A 12426-nucleotide genomic window follows, 5' to 3' on the forward strand; every position below is an offset into this window, starting at 1 on the left:
TTATTTGGACCGGCTGGGCGGAGCAAAGCGGCAGGACGGAACCGCGCGAACAGACACAACCCATGCGAGCGCGGCCAGAGCAAAGAAACCCAAAGCCGAAAGCAACCGCGGCGCTGGTGGCCTCGCGCACGACGGCGTGACGACGAGCAAAAATTCCTCCCTGTCCGACCCTTTAAATCATCCCAGGCGACTCCCCAAAGAAGCGACGCCAAGGCAGGCACCAGGACACTGCTGGTACTCCGGATCGGCGGACTGTACGTGCCGGTGGAGCACGCGGTGGCGGTGGCGGTGGCGGCGCAGGAGCTTACATGGGAGTAGAGGCGGGAGGGTGCGGGCGGAGGGCGGTCGTCACCGGGTTCTACGTCTGGGGCTGGGAGTTCCTCACCGCCCTCCTCCTCTTCTCGGCCGCGGTCTCCTCCTACTAGCCAGCTCCATCAGCAACCTTTTAGCTTCTCTTCTTAGATAGCTGAACCGAGCACACAAGTGATCAGTTACTTAGTAGGGAGAGAACTGAATTAAATAGGTGTGAGAGAGTTCTGTGATCAGCGGGCCAGCCGGTCGGACGAGCTGGTGAGATGGCTGGCGCGGCGGCGGATCAGCCGAAGAGCGGTGGCGGGAGGGGAAGCGGCGGGCCGGCACCGTTCCTGACGAAGACGCACCAGATGGTGGAGGAGCGCGCGACGGACGAGGTGATCTCGTGGGGGGAGCAGGGCCGGTCCTTCGTGGTCTGGAAGCCCGTGGAATTCGCGCGCGACCTCCTCCCGCTCTACTTCAAGCACTGCAACTTCTCCTCCTTCGTCCGGCAGCTCAACACCTACGTACGTACACGATCCCTCCCATCCCTCAAACTCGGTTCTTCAATCCCCTCTTGATCCGTTCCTTCTTTGTTGCTACTGTTACATCCTCATTCTGTGTAAAAATATTTTTTCTGCTCGTCCCATCGATCGGTTGCTACTAGAGTTGTTTTTAGTGTTTATTTTGCATAGATTTGGGCGAGCTTTCCTTGTCCCGGGCTCACGGCCAGGCTACTTCTTTTCGGCCCTTTTGTTTTCTTCTCTGTTCGATGCCTAGCTGATCACCAACTCACCAAGCACCATTTGAGGCACTCAGACCTGAGGTGTATTGCTTGATATTGCTTGGGTTGCAAGAAGTCATTTGGTTTGTTGATTCAGCAGCTCGTTCTCTCTAGAATCAAGCTGAGCCAGCTCTTACGTACGTCCGCACATGTTTCGCTGTTCAGGGCGGTGGTGTCTTTGTTTAAAGGCCGCGATGCGTCGAGTACTCCACTAAACTAGTACGAACGTAGCGTGTCGACGCAAGGTGTGTGGTCGGTCGACGAGTCTAGACCATCTGCGACAGGGCAAAGGAAGACGATCGCAGACGATGGAGATAACCTTCCAAGCTAGGCAGCGCCTTTTGGGCCCGAAACGTAGAAACTGAGCAAGCGTTTTCTTGTCGTGTTGCGCAACTGTAAGTATTGTCCGTGTGTGTACTGACCTTCTCAATCGAGACACGGTAGACCATAATCAACCAGTTAGGTGTGTGTCATCGTTGATACGTACGTGTCCTGAAAGCTTTAAGAAATAAAGAGAGAAGAAAGATTAAAGAAAAAAACAGAAAAGGGTGGCTGAACCTCCTGCTGATCTTCGCCTTCTCTTTTATTTTCTTCCTTTCCGTTACCTTTTTCTAGAACTCGGCTGTTGATGGCGTGATAGGTTACTTTCAAGGTTTTGCTTGCTTGCAAATTGAATACAATACTCTTAATTCAACCACAAGTGATGAACTTATATGTTTTCCTTAGTGGGTGCCGCTGTTAACTTGCTTGCAAGCACAATTATCATTTCATTCAGAGGCTCTGAAGGGAAGTGACCACATCTGGTTGCCCTTGGCCTCATTTGGCCTCGCAAGACACGTCGCAGCACAGCACGCAAGGTGTTGGGAGCTAGCTAGCAGGCAGTTCCATGAAAGCAAAGCCGATTAGGTTGCTGGATGAGGTCGCTTGACACGCCACGGATTTTAGTGGCGACAAAACCTTGATATTCTGGTACGCCCGGGCCCTGCGATTATGCGTAGAATAGGAATCCGGGTGGAAGTTTCGGATGGATGAGCTTTTCTGGGTTCTTCCATGACCTATCAGAAGGTCTAGCCAGGAGTTGGACGCATGCTAGCTGAAGAATTGGATCATTCAAGCAGGACCGGTCCTGAGATATTAGTGGTTCGAGGCGAAACTAAAAATAGAGTCTATTGAACATAAATATTAAAATATTTATATATCAATTACAAAGATAATATTTGGGTAGAGTCCACGAGCATTTACAATAAGTTTGAACAACCTGAAATGCATTCGTTACGGTAAGCTGGAACAAAATTATCGTAAATGCTTACGGGAACAAAATTATGAGGGATCAGAGTACAAGTACGCATGCTTGCGTTAATGCATGCTAGCTAAGTAGAGATACTCACATGCCTATGTACAACTTGCTACATGCAACTCTAGTTACTTATCGGTACATGCAACAGGTAGCTTGCAGCAATAGTAGCTTTGGATTTATCAGCTCGCAAGTGCCAGCATCACAGTACAAACCCTAAACCCATTGATTGCCGGAGTGAGCGGAGATCTTTCCATATTTCAAACGTGCGATCTTAGCAAGAGTCGGATCTATTTGAGGTGGACTAGAAACTATAGAGGAGAAAAACCAGCAACAAAAACTCAAATGACAATGACTGACGCATATTCCCGATCAAAGTTGCGGGCATGCGGGACACCTTGGAGTCGTGGTCCCATGAAACACAGGAAATTGGATTATATAGACGGAAGAAAACACGAAATAGGCAAATAACCAAATAGGTTAGGCAAACAGGTTACTTGATTTTTTATGGACAGGGGGAACCATGTCACTTATTTCCTACCGTGCAGACTGCTAGGCTTACCTGCTACTTTAGACCTAGTTCTATCTGTTATCGTAATATTAGACATGCATACTATACACAGGTATATAAGAAGTTGCCCCTCGGTTTTGGGGGCCCGGGGCGGCCGCCCCGCTCGACCCCCTCAGGGCCGGCTCTGCATTCAAGGTGCCCAGCTTACTAATCTTTAGCTGTTTGTTAGGGTTTTCCTAGAGAAATTCGTTTGTTAGAATGTAAATTTTCTTCAGTGAACATGTGTGTGGTTGATTCCGTTGTTGTCGCACAAGAATTTGGTGCGTGACATGCTGACTTGTCCAGTAGGACGGTCAAAGCTTCACACCAACAGCTAGTTTCTTCTCACTGATCCTTGAACTATTATAATTAGAACAGTGCTTCCACGAATGTGAAGGGCTAAGACGCTATCTATTTGGGTAACATTTGCGGCTTGAAGTAGATGGGCCTGACGTGTAGCGTGGAAGCCACCGAAATCGTTGAAGTCATTCCGTTCAGAACTTGATTTCCACGCCTGGTGGTGATTGGAATTTAACATCCGTTGAAGAAAAGGTGGCCATCGGCACTTTGTTTTTTGTGAAATGCTTCTTGTTTGACATCTCAAATAAAGTTATTTTCTTTTGATGCTTCCCTAATTCACTATATTATCTTGTTTGACACCCAAATGAAATTGTTCCCTTTTGATGCTTCCCTAACTCACTAGATTATCTTCACGCTGATCCTTCATGCTGATCAAATGGTAACCGGCCAGCTTGCTCGTGGCAATCAGTGGGGCAAACAAAGGAGCTGACTGATGACTGATGAGCGACCAATGATATTTCGTCAGAGTCTAGCAAAGAGCAGAAAAGTACGCGTCATGGGTGGATATTTCTTCCTACGACGGAGAGTGGATGTTGACGCCTAATTAAACTGTTGCACGTAGCTGTCTGTCAAAGACTAAAGAAGAAATCCAAAGAAATGGATGAAATATATAATATTCTTTTTGTCAATTTTAGTCATCCAGACGTTGAGTCACGTCGATGAAATTGATGCTGTTAGAATAATCAAGACTGTCTTGATAAAATAGTTTTGCTCGCCCAGACTGAAGGAATGGGGCACTGTACTGATGCAGGCAGTTCATTGGTCATTGGTCAATTGCTGCAGTTAATTTCCACCCATTTTTGCCCTTATTTTCAGTATTGATCTGCATTGGATACTCATAGCTGATGGTGACCATCCATGCAGGGTTTCCGGAAGGTGGTGCCGAACCGGTGGGAGTTCGCGAACGAGAACTTCCGGCGAGGCAAGCAAGGCCTCCTGTCCGGCATCTGTCGCCGAAAGTCGACGACGCCACAGTCCTCCAAATCTAGCGGCAGCGGTGTTAACGCCGCGATCCCTCCGCCACTGCCCCCTCTGCCTCCCGCGTCGGCCACCACGTCCGGAGGCCACGAACGAAGCTCCTCGTCGGCGTCGTCGCCGCAGCGGGCCGACCTGACCAGCGAGAACGAGCAGCTCAAGAAGGACAACCACACGCTGGCGACCGAGCTGGCGCAGGCGCGGCGGCACTGCGAGGAGCTCCTGGGATTCCTCTCGCGCTTCCTCGACGTTCGGCAGCTCGACCTCCGGCTGCTCATGCAGGAAGACATGCGAGCGGCCGGGGACGCGCAGCAGTGCCGCGCGGTGGTCGACCAGGAGCGCGGCGGCGAGGAGGAGAAGAGCGTGAAGCTTTTCGGCGTGATCCTCAAGGACGCCGCGAGGAAGAGTAGGGGCCGGTGCGAGGAGGCGGTGGCCAGCGAGCGGCCGATCAAGATGATCAGGATCGGCGAACCGTGGGTCGGCGTGCCGTCGTCGGGCCCGGGGCGGTGCGGCGGCGAGAATTAAGGTCCGGAGCTGATGCGCTCCCAGCGCCATGGCTGTGACATTGCCGGTCGGACAGTGTGCGCGCGCGCATGCGTGCTTTGCATGCATGATGAGATTGATGGCAAGAATGGTTCCATCAACCAAGTAGCCATCCCTGTGTGGTGGTAAAACTGTAAAGGCAGATCACAGGACACCGGATGTACGCGTAACGCGTGTTAAGAATTAATCATGGAGTGGTTTTGAGGTAGGAACCTTGAAAGTAGTTAAAGGGCTAGAAGGAGCCCGTTGTATTTAGTATGGAACATAATCATTTCCAAGTAAAAAGACCCCAGTATTTGTTTATGTTGTTTGCAACTTAGTGATTTGGTTGATTTTTCTAGCTCGGTTCTTTCAATATTCACTACTAGACTAACATTTTTTCCCGACATCTTCTTTTTCAAGTGGCCAACGGTTTGTAGAATATTTAGTTAAGTATATACTATAATTGTGGGTAATAATTTTTGTTTCGAATTATATTATTGGTAATTTACTAAAACTATCGGGAATGATACGATTTATATTAGAAAAATTGTCGGTCACTCGAGAAATTTACTAAAGAGTAGTAAAATTGTTGACCACTCGTATAAAGTTATCAATAAACATTGAATATTTTATAGGGATTCCTATAATATTGGTAATATTGGTAATTTACTCCACATACCGGGCATAAGATTGCTCCAAAAAAACATGCAGGGCGTAAGGTTGAAAATAAGATTGATAATGGAGCTCGGTGACAACACTCGCGGATGAAGCCGAGCCGACAAGGATTCGAGCCCCGTCCCGCACCTCCTCAGGTCTCCAACGAAGACCGTGCCGTGGGAAGCACCTTAAAAAAAAAGATTGATAATATTTGAATGCTATGTTCTGAAAAATTCATTTGCATTCTTTCATCATTTGAACCGTATTAAAATATCCCCATTATATAATGGCTTAAAAAATTCATACTGGATTTTGAAATCGACAAGAAGAATTCAGAAGAAAATGCTAGGTTAAAATTTTCTTTTCAAATACAGTATAACTAGGTCATTGAAGCTGTTTCAAAATTTTCTTTTGAACAACACTTTTTAAGATGTACTATGACAACTTCAGAAGACCTTATGCAACATTTTATAAGACCTAGCACAAGAATTTCAAATGACCTCATACAATGATTTGTAAGACCTAATACAAAAACTGTATAACTAGGTGAGCTTGATCAAAAGTATGTTCAGACAAATTTAAAAATGTTCATCTAGAAAATAGTATCGCAACAAAAAAATATCGATCATGCAGCAATTCCTTGAGCGGTATCTTTGATTTGCTCCAGTAGTAAAGCTGATTTGTCCGAGTAGCATCTTTGATTTGTTGCGTTAGTGGCTCCAATTTTTCTGGTTTGCCAAAGAAGAACTTAGTAGCGTTACAATGAATAATTTTTTTTGGTTTGCAAATAATTATTTTGGTGAAAAAAAAATGAATAGCAGCTTTTGTTCGAATTAACCTTGTTTTATGGTGAAAAGCCAACAGCTTTGACCTGCTGAGGCAATACATAATAATCCCTCCCTTCAAGAATACAAGGCGTATTTTGTTTAAAAAAAATCAAACTTTATATATTTTGATCAATAATTGGTCAAATTATAAGTATGTTTAGTGTATAAAAATTATGCAACTAGAAAAACATTTTCACACTGTATTAGTTTTATAGCTATAAACTATATGTTTTATAAGAAATAATAGTCAAAATCTAATTTTGAAAACTAAGCCAAAATAAAATTTGTCTCGTATTATTGAACGGAGGGCACATTAATAACTTCACCTAGGCTCTTGAACTAGAGAAGGCCCGCGTAGCCCAGCCGAACACAGTTGTACATACTACTTCCATTGGGCTTGCGTAGAGAGAAGACAGAAAGGCCCACTAGCTATCTCCGGCGTGCCCAGCCCAGCCCAGCGAGTGAGCCCATACTAACGGCAACCTGTAATGGGCTGTTCGAAGGCCGCACGCTCGTGAGGTTACCCAGCGCGCGTGCGTCCGGTAGCAAATTTTCCTGTCCTGACCCACCCTGCTCACTGCGGCAAATCACATCCTCAACTGGGCTGCCGACGCAGCCTTCTCTTTGAGCTTCAAGCCCACTCCTAGCCCATCTCTTTCGGCCTTACCTGCACGGACACTGCTACTTAGCGGGCGCGCGCACGATCAGACATGCTGTCTGGACTTTCCCATGGGATGTTGCCTCCGCCTCCGCCTCCGCCGATACTCCATTTAGTTCTGATATGAAGAAATGTTAATTATGCTAAAAAATAGTTGATAAAAATTCTGAAGAAACTTTTCTGATCAAAAGATCCATAACAAACTATTCAATCAGAGGATTTGATCTAAAATTCTAGAACAAACTTTTCGATCAAAAGATTTGATCAAAAATTCTAGAAGAAACTTTTCAGGCAGGCAAAAATTGATCAGAAATTCTAGAAGAAACTTTTCAGATAAAAAAGTTTTGATTAAAAAAAATCTAGAAGAAACTTTACTTTTTTATCAAAAGTTTTGATAAAAATTTATAGGAGAAAATTTTCAAATCAAAAAATTTGAGAAAAAATCTAGCAGAAAACTTTTAGAACAAGAAGTTTTGATAAAACAATATGGAAGAAATACGGAACACAGAAAATTCTAAAAAAAATGGATTCTGCCTTCTGCGGCACCGATGCTTCTGCTACAAGCTCCTTGTCCTTCCGCGGCATGGTAGCGCCGTCCACCTTAATTCGAAATCCCGCCCGGCACGGCATCCTTCTTCGACGGTGTGGAGGAGACACCCGTGACGACGGAAGCGAATGTAGCAGGTGGTGGAAAGGGGTGCCTAAGACACCTGGAGTTAGAGGTGGAGCTCCGACGTGGCTGGAGATGATGGGTGGCTGCAAGATGTCATTTGCGTCATTGCATTGCTCCTTGCCTCCTTGGCTGTGGGGTGAAGGGGTAAGGGGAAAGGGGGAAAAAGACGTTTGCATCAGGAGAAGGGGAAAGGAAAGGTGCAACAACGCGCTCATGAGGATCTTAGGGCATGTTTGAATTGAAGCACCAGCTCGCCCCGCCGAAAAAATGGCATTGATCACGCCCGCATGGCTTGTTTGGATATATGCCAATTCCCGGCTCATCCACGCTCCTGCGCCCGCCTGCAGTGGACAAAAGCACAGGTCAAATCGTCCGCCAAAAATTTGGCTCGCCAACGTTTAGCGGGGCTAGCGTGGGCTCAATCCAAACAACTCCTTAGAGGCAGCCTTTCATTGTCTATTGGCGGGTGTCAACGATGAGTAAATTATATATACTCGTCAGCTAGAAGCCACATTCTGGTTAGAGTTGGCTAAAGGAGGGTGTGGGTAGAGAGAGAGGGGAACGGTGTGAGCTAGGAAAAAAAAAAGGAACAGTCCATTATGTATGTCTCTGGTCATAGATAAGGATCGAGAACTTTTGGTTGCTGGCCGAGGGCGCTAACGCGAAAAGGCAAAGGAAGCCCAACCAAGATCATGCGCGAACAGAGAAGGGAGCGCTAGCGCTCTAAAGAGCAGTTTCGCGCCCGCACCTCCATGTCATCCACACCATGTTTCCTCCTCGTGGTCGTGCCCCGCCCCTCGGAGATCCTGCTGGATCTCGCACGACCCGCCGTGCATGGACACGCGCCGCCGCTCACCAATCTCCGGGCTCGCGCTAGTGTGGCAAATTGGCAACAAAGTCCGGAAGTTGCGTGGAGAAGGAACTAAAGCATCGAAGTACAGTGCATGTACCGTAGCATCCCTTTCAATCTTTCAGTGTTCCCATCGAATATGACCTGTTTCCGGAGATAGTGGTATACTCGCAGAGTCGCACTGGTCGAAGGAGTTGTCCTAAATATGTTCGAATCATCTGATTTAGACTGAAGATCATGACATCTAAGCGAAGTCCGGGCTGTCCTCTTTCCTAATACTATTCGGACTAGGTAAAATTTGTGCCTCAACGCGAATACATCCCCTCAGTCTCCTGTGTTCCATTTATCGACTACAAATTGAGAAAAAATAGAAGTGGCACCATCTTCCTACAGTGAAATCCTTTAATGTAGACACGCGATTAGCTACGACATTATTGTTTCTCGTGAGACGCTAGCTGTACCTCCGCTGCAATCTTTAGCTGTATTTATTGGCTGCGCTACAGCAGGGGCGAAGCTAGCATCGGAGATATGGGTGTATGGCTCTGTATCATAGTCACAGTAATTTACTGTTTATCAGAACTAATTTTAATATTATTTTTGGACAGGAGGTGCATGTACATCCACACTATAACCTAGCTCCACCCCTGCGCTACATGATATATTGTTGTAGAAAGTAGAGGAGTGGAAGATATGCTATAATATGCCAAATATTGGAAGTGATGTCTATGAACTATTTCGTTAAAAATAGATGTCACTTTAGTAATAGATTTTGTACCGGATGATATTTCATACGGTGTATTGCCTATTTGTTTTATTTATTATACCTCTATTTTTAACGCTGATATGATATACTAATAAACAAGGTTGTATGTAAAAATATTGCATATGCTAGAATATGTTTATATATATTTTTTAAAAAAGCTCATGCGTGTTCATGCATGGACACGCCATCTGCATTTCGAACGATGACAGGAATTGACCATCGAATGGCGCTACTCAGCTACACGGGATCTGAGACAATGCGCGCGATAACTTGTTTTTCGTGATTTGTCAATTTCATATCCTATAAACAGAATCGAGTTTGGCTTTGAAATTTTATATATGTCACCACCTCCTCTACCAGTGTGATTTTTTTCAGATATTTTTAAAACTTCTAAACATGAATTTTTAAGGGTTTTCACGATTTTACTAAGAAGGGGTACGGTTTCCACTAAATATTTTCTACGGATGACAGGCAAACTGGCAAAGGGCGGAGATTGTTTGCCCCCCGCCCGATTGCCTGCCAGACAGCGTACGCTTCCAACGACACCGCAACCTACGAGCCACACTAGTGCCATAGCTAGCTGGCCCCCCTCGCTCCCGTCCTCATGACTCAGCTCGTCCTCCCCCCTCAACCTCCGGGCCACGCACAACACGAAACGAATAGCCGGACAGCACGTACGGACGCGCGGGCCCTTCGCGCGCAGATCGTGATGTCGCCTGCACGATCTGCCAGTGCGACGTGGGACGGGGAATGTGGCTGAAAAGGAAAGCCGAACCGCGCCCCGCCCCGCACCGCGTCCGGCGTGCGCGGTCGACGGACGGGCCAGGCACTGTGCGTCTGTACCGCGCCCTGTCTCGCGTGAGCTGGACTCCAATTGACGGCCTTGTCGCGAGAGCCGGCAGGGTCGCGGGGGAGGCATGGGGGCCAACTCACTCGACAGCGCGCGCGGCGACGACGTGCGACCGAACTGGGGGCGGAAGCTAGCAGCAGCCAGCGGACGGGCGGGTTTGGTGCGAGTGGCCAGGGTCGCGCGCAGGCTGCGGTTCACTTGTTTCGTGGTTTGCTCATCGTCGTCGTCGATGCATCAGCGCCTGTACGTACCGTGCGTGGCGTGTGGGCGCTGGGGCTCGTCCGGTCCCTGTACTCGCTACAAGGGACGAACGGATCAAGAGAGGAGCAGGCCAGACTTGCGGGGGACGCTCACGCCTTCTGGGGGTCGGGAACCTGCAGGCTCGTGGAGTAGTTGATCTTGTTCAGTTGTTTCCTTGTTTGGTTTGGCAGAGCAAAATGGAGACGGTGAGTGAGATGTGTATGGTTCGTCCAAGGTGATCACCGAGAGGACGACACCTCGATGTAACCATGGCTTTAATAAAGCTTCCATTATCCAAAAAACAAGAGGACGGCAGGGTCTTACTGCAGGTTGTTCAGTAGTTGTAGCTAGTAAAAATTTACTGGTGAGGAGGGGTGATGGGGAGCTATGAAAAAGAATGTGAGAAAAGAGCATATTGGGATAAGAAAAAAGATATATTTAATCAATTTATTATTTTTGAACTAAAGGCTAGAGCACTGCCGCTTCATGTGTAAGAACAAGTTATCCCATAATAAGGAAAAGGCATCGACGAGGATTTAATAATTAAAAATTTACTAAACATACGATATATCCTGAAGATAGATCACTATCATACACTTGTCCTTCATCTGATACGGTATGTTTAATAACCGCTATTAAATAAGACATGTGCTAATATTCTAGGCAGTTTATCATATTCCACACAAAAAATCATCCTCAGATTAGGAAGGAGTCATTCAAATATTCGAAAGTAATACAATCCGAGAATGTTACACTCAGATACATTGAGTATAGTATGTCTTTCTGACCCGACTATATAAAGAGGGAGGTAGTACATCCAAGAGGGATCGGAGGAAGCTTGGTTGGAAGCTAGAAGCTGGATAAGCAATATGAAACAAGCCTAGCCAGATAGAAGAAGAAATAACCCATAGAGATCTACAACAGACTTAAACCACGATTAGATTCATCTAACAATGGCTTCGGGATGTAGAACACGAGAAAACTCTTTGAGATCCGTAGGATTAGATCTAGATATACTCATATTGTAATTATCTTCTCTTGATATTAATCAAGATATAACCTAATATAAGGCTATTATCCTAATAGAGGTATGAATCTATACAAAATTTTATATCATCCTTTCGATACTCATAGCTGGTGAAAAAGTACCCCTACTTTAAATAAGTATTTGTATAATAGACTTTACAAATCATCAACAAAAGCCAAACCAAACAACACTCACTGTAAAACTACCTAAACTGTAACACCTGGCCAACTATCTAGCTAAACTAGCCCCAATGTGGTCAATGCCGCCGTCAATCAGACCGATGCTACACCAAAGCCCACTGCCACCCTAATGCGGGGAAGATCAGAATGACCTCCAAGGCAACGCCTCCAAGGAGGGATTCTTCCTTCCTCTAAGAACAAGATGTAGGATTTGATAGAGATCCAATTCCGAGATCCATACAATATTTAGAGTTTGTAAGATATAATATAGTAATTTAAATATTTGTTTTTAGTTCAAAATAGGAACAAGATTTTCAACCAAAAACTTGAAATATGTTTATAGCTCCAGTTTCAAGATGTAGGATTCATGTTCCACCAAGCCTTTCCTCCCCCGGTCCCCTCTCGTGGTTCTATCAATTACTTATGTCTAGTGAACTAAGTGTAGCTCGGTTGATAGCTCCTCCCATCACGGAGGCTACCTGCTCAGACTCAATCCAGTAGTGTCGCACCATGGCTTGCCCCCGTGAGTTGATTAATTCTAGATAGCCTCAAGCGTCTATGGATCATAATAGGATCACGACATACCCGTCGCTAACAGAGTCGAGGGCTTTGTAATCATCTTCAGTAAACGTGTGTGCAGGTTGTAAGTTTAGAATGTATGCGGGGTGTGCATGTATAGAGTACGGTGTGAGTTCAGATGCTATAACTTGCATTTAGTGCCGAGACTAAAAAAAAAACTTATGCCTAGGGAGCTATGCAGTAGTCGACCCCTACCGCCGGACTAGCGCCTAGGTAGTGATCTTTGAAATATTGTGTCTAACAATCAATCAATTTAGGGAAAATGATAGCTACACAGATAGTGTTTTGATTTAAATCCTTTTTTCTACGGCTCAATGGTTGGTTTTGCACACCTGAAATTCATA

General features: G+C 45.9%; 1 protein-coding gene across 1 annotated transcript; it reads left to right on the top strand.

Annotated features, from left to right (window-relative positions):
* LOC133896818 (heat stress transcription factor B-1-like) lies at positions 1–5137 on the top strand. Its single transcript, XM_062337462.1, has 2 exons — positions 1–818; positions 4144–5137. The coding sequence occupies exons 1-2, from the start codon at positions 576–578 to the stop codon at positions 4777–4779; spliced, it is 879 nt and encodes a 292-aa protein (XP_062193446.1). The 5' UTR covers positions 1–575; the 3' UTR covers positions 4780–5137.
* Positions 5138–12426: the final 7289 nt, after the last annotated feature.

The sequence above is a fragment of the Phragmites australis genome, chromosome 17 (assembly GCF_958298935.1).
Source record: "Phragmites australis chromosome 17, lpPhrAust1.1, whole genome shotgun sequence".
Taxonomy (NCBI): Eukaryota; Viridiplantae; Streptophyta; class Magnoliopsida; order Poales; family Poaceae; genus Phragmites; species Phragmites australis.

Bases quoted from the DNA above. Each gene is read 5' to 3' on its own strand.
- LOC133896818 (XM_062337462.1), top strand. From the start codon at position 576: ATGGCTGGCGCGGCGGCGGATCAGCCGAAGAGCGGTGGCGGGAGGGGA. The intron at 819-4,143 runs GTACGTACACGA...CCATCCATGCAG, and splicing joins TCCGGCAGCTCAACACCTAC to GGTTTCCGGAAGGTGGTGCC.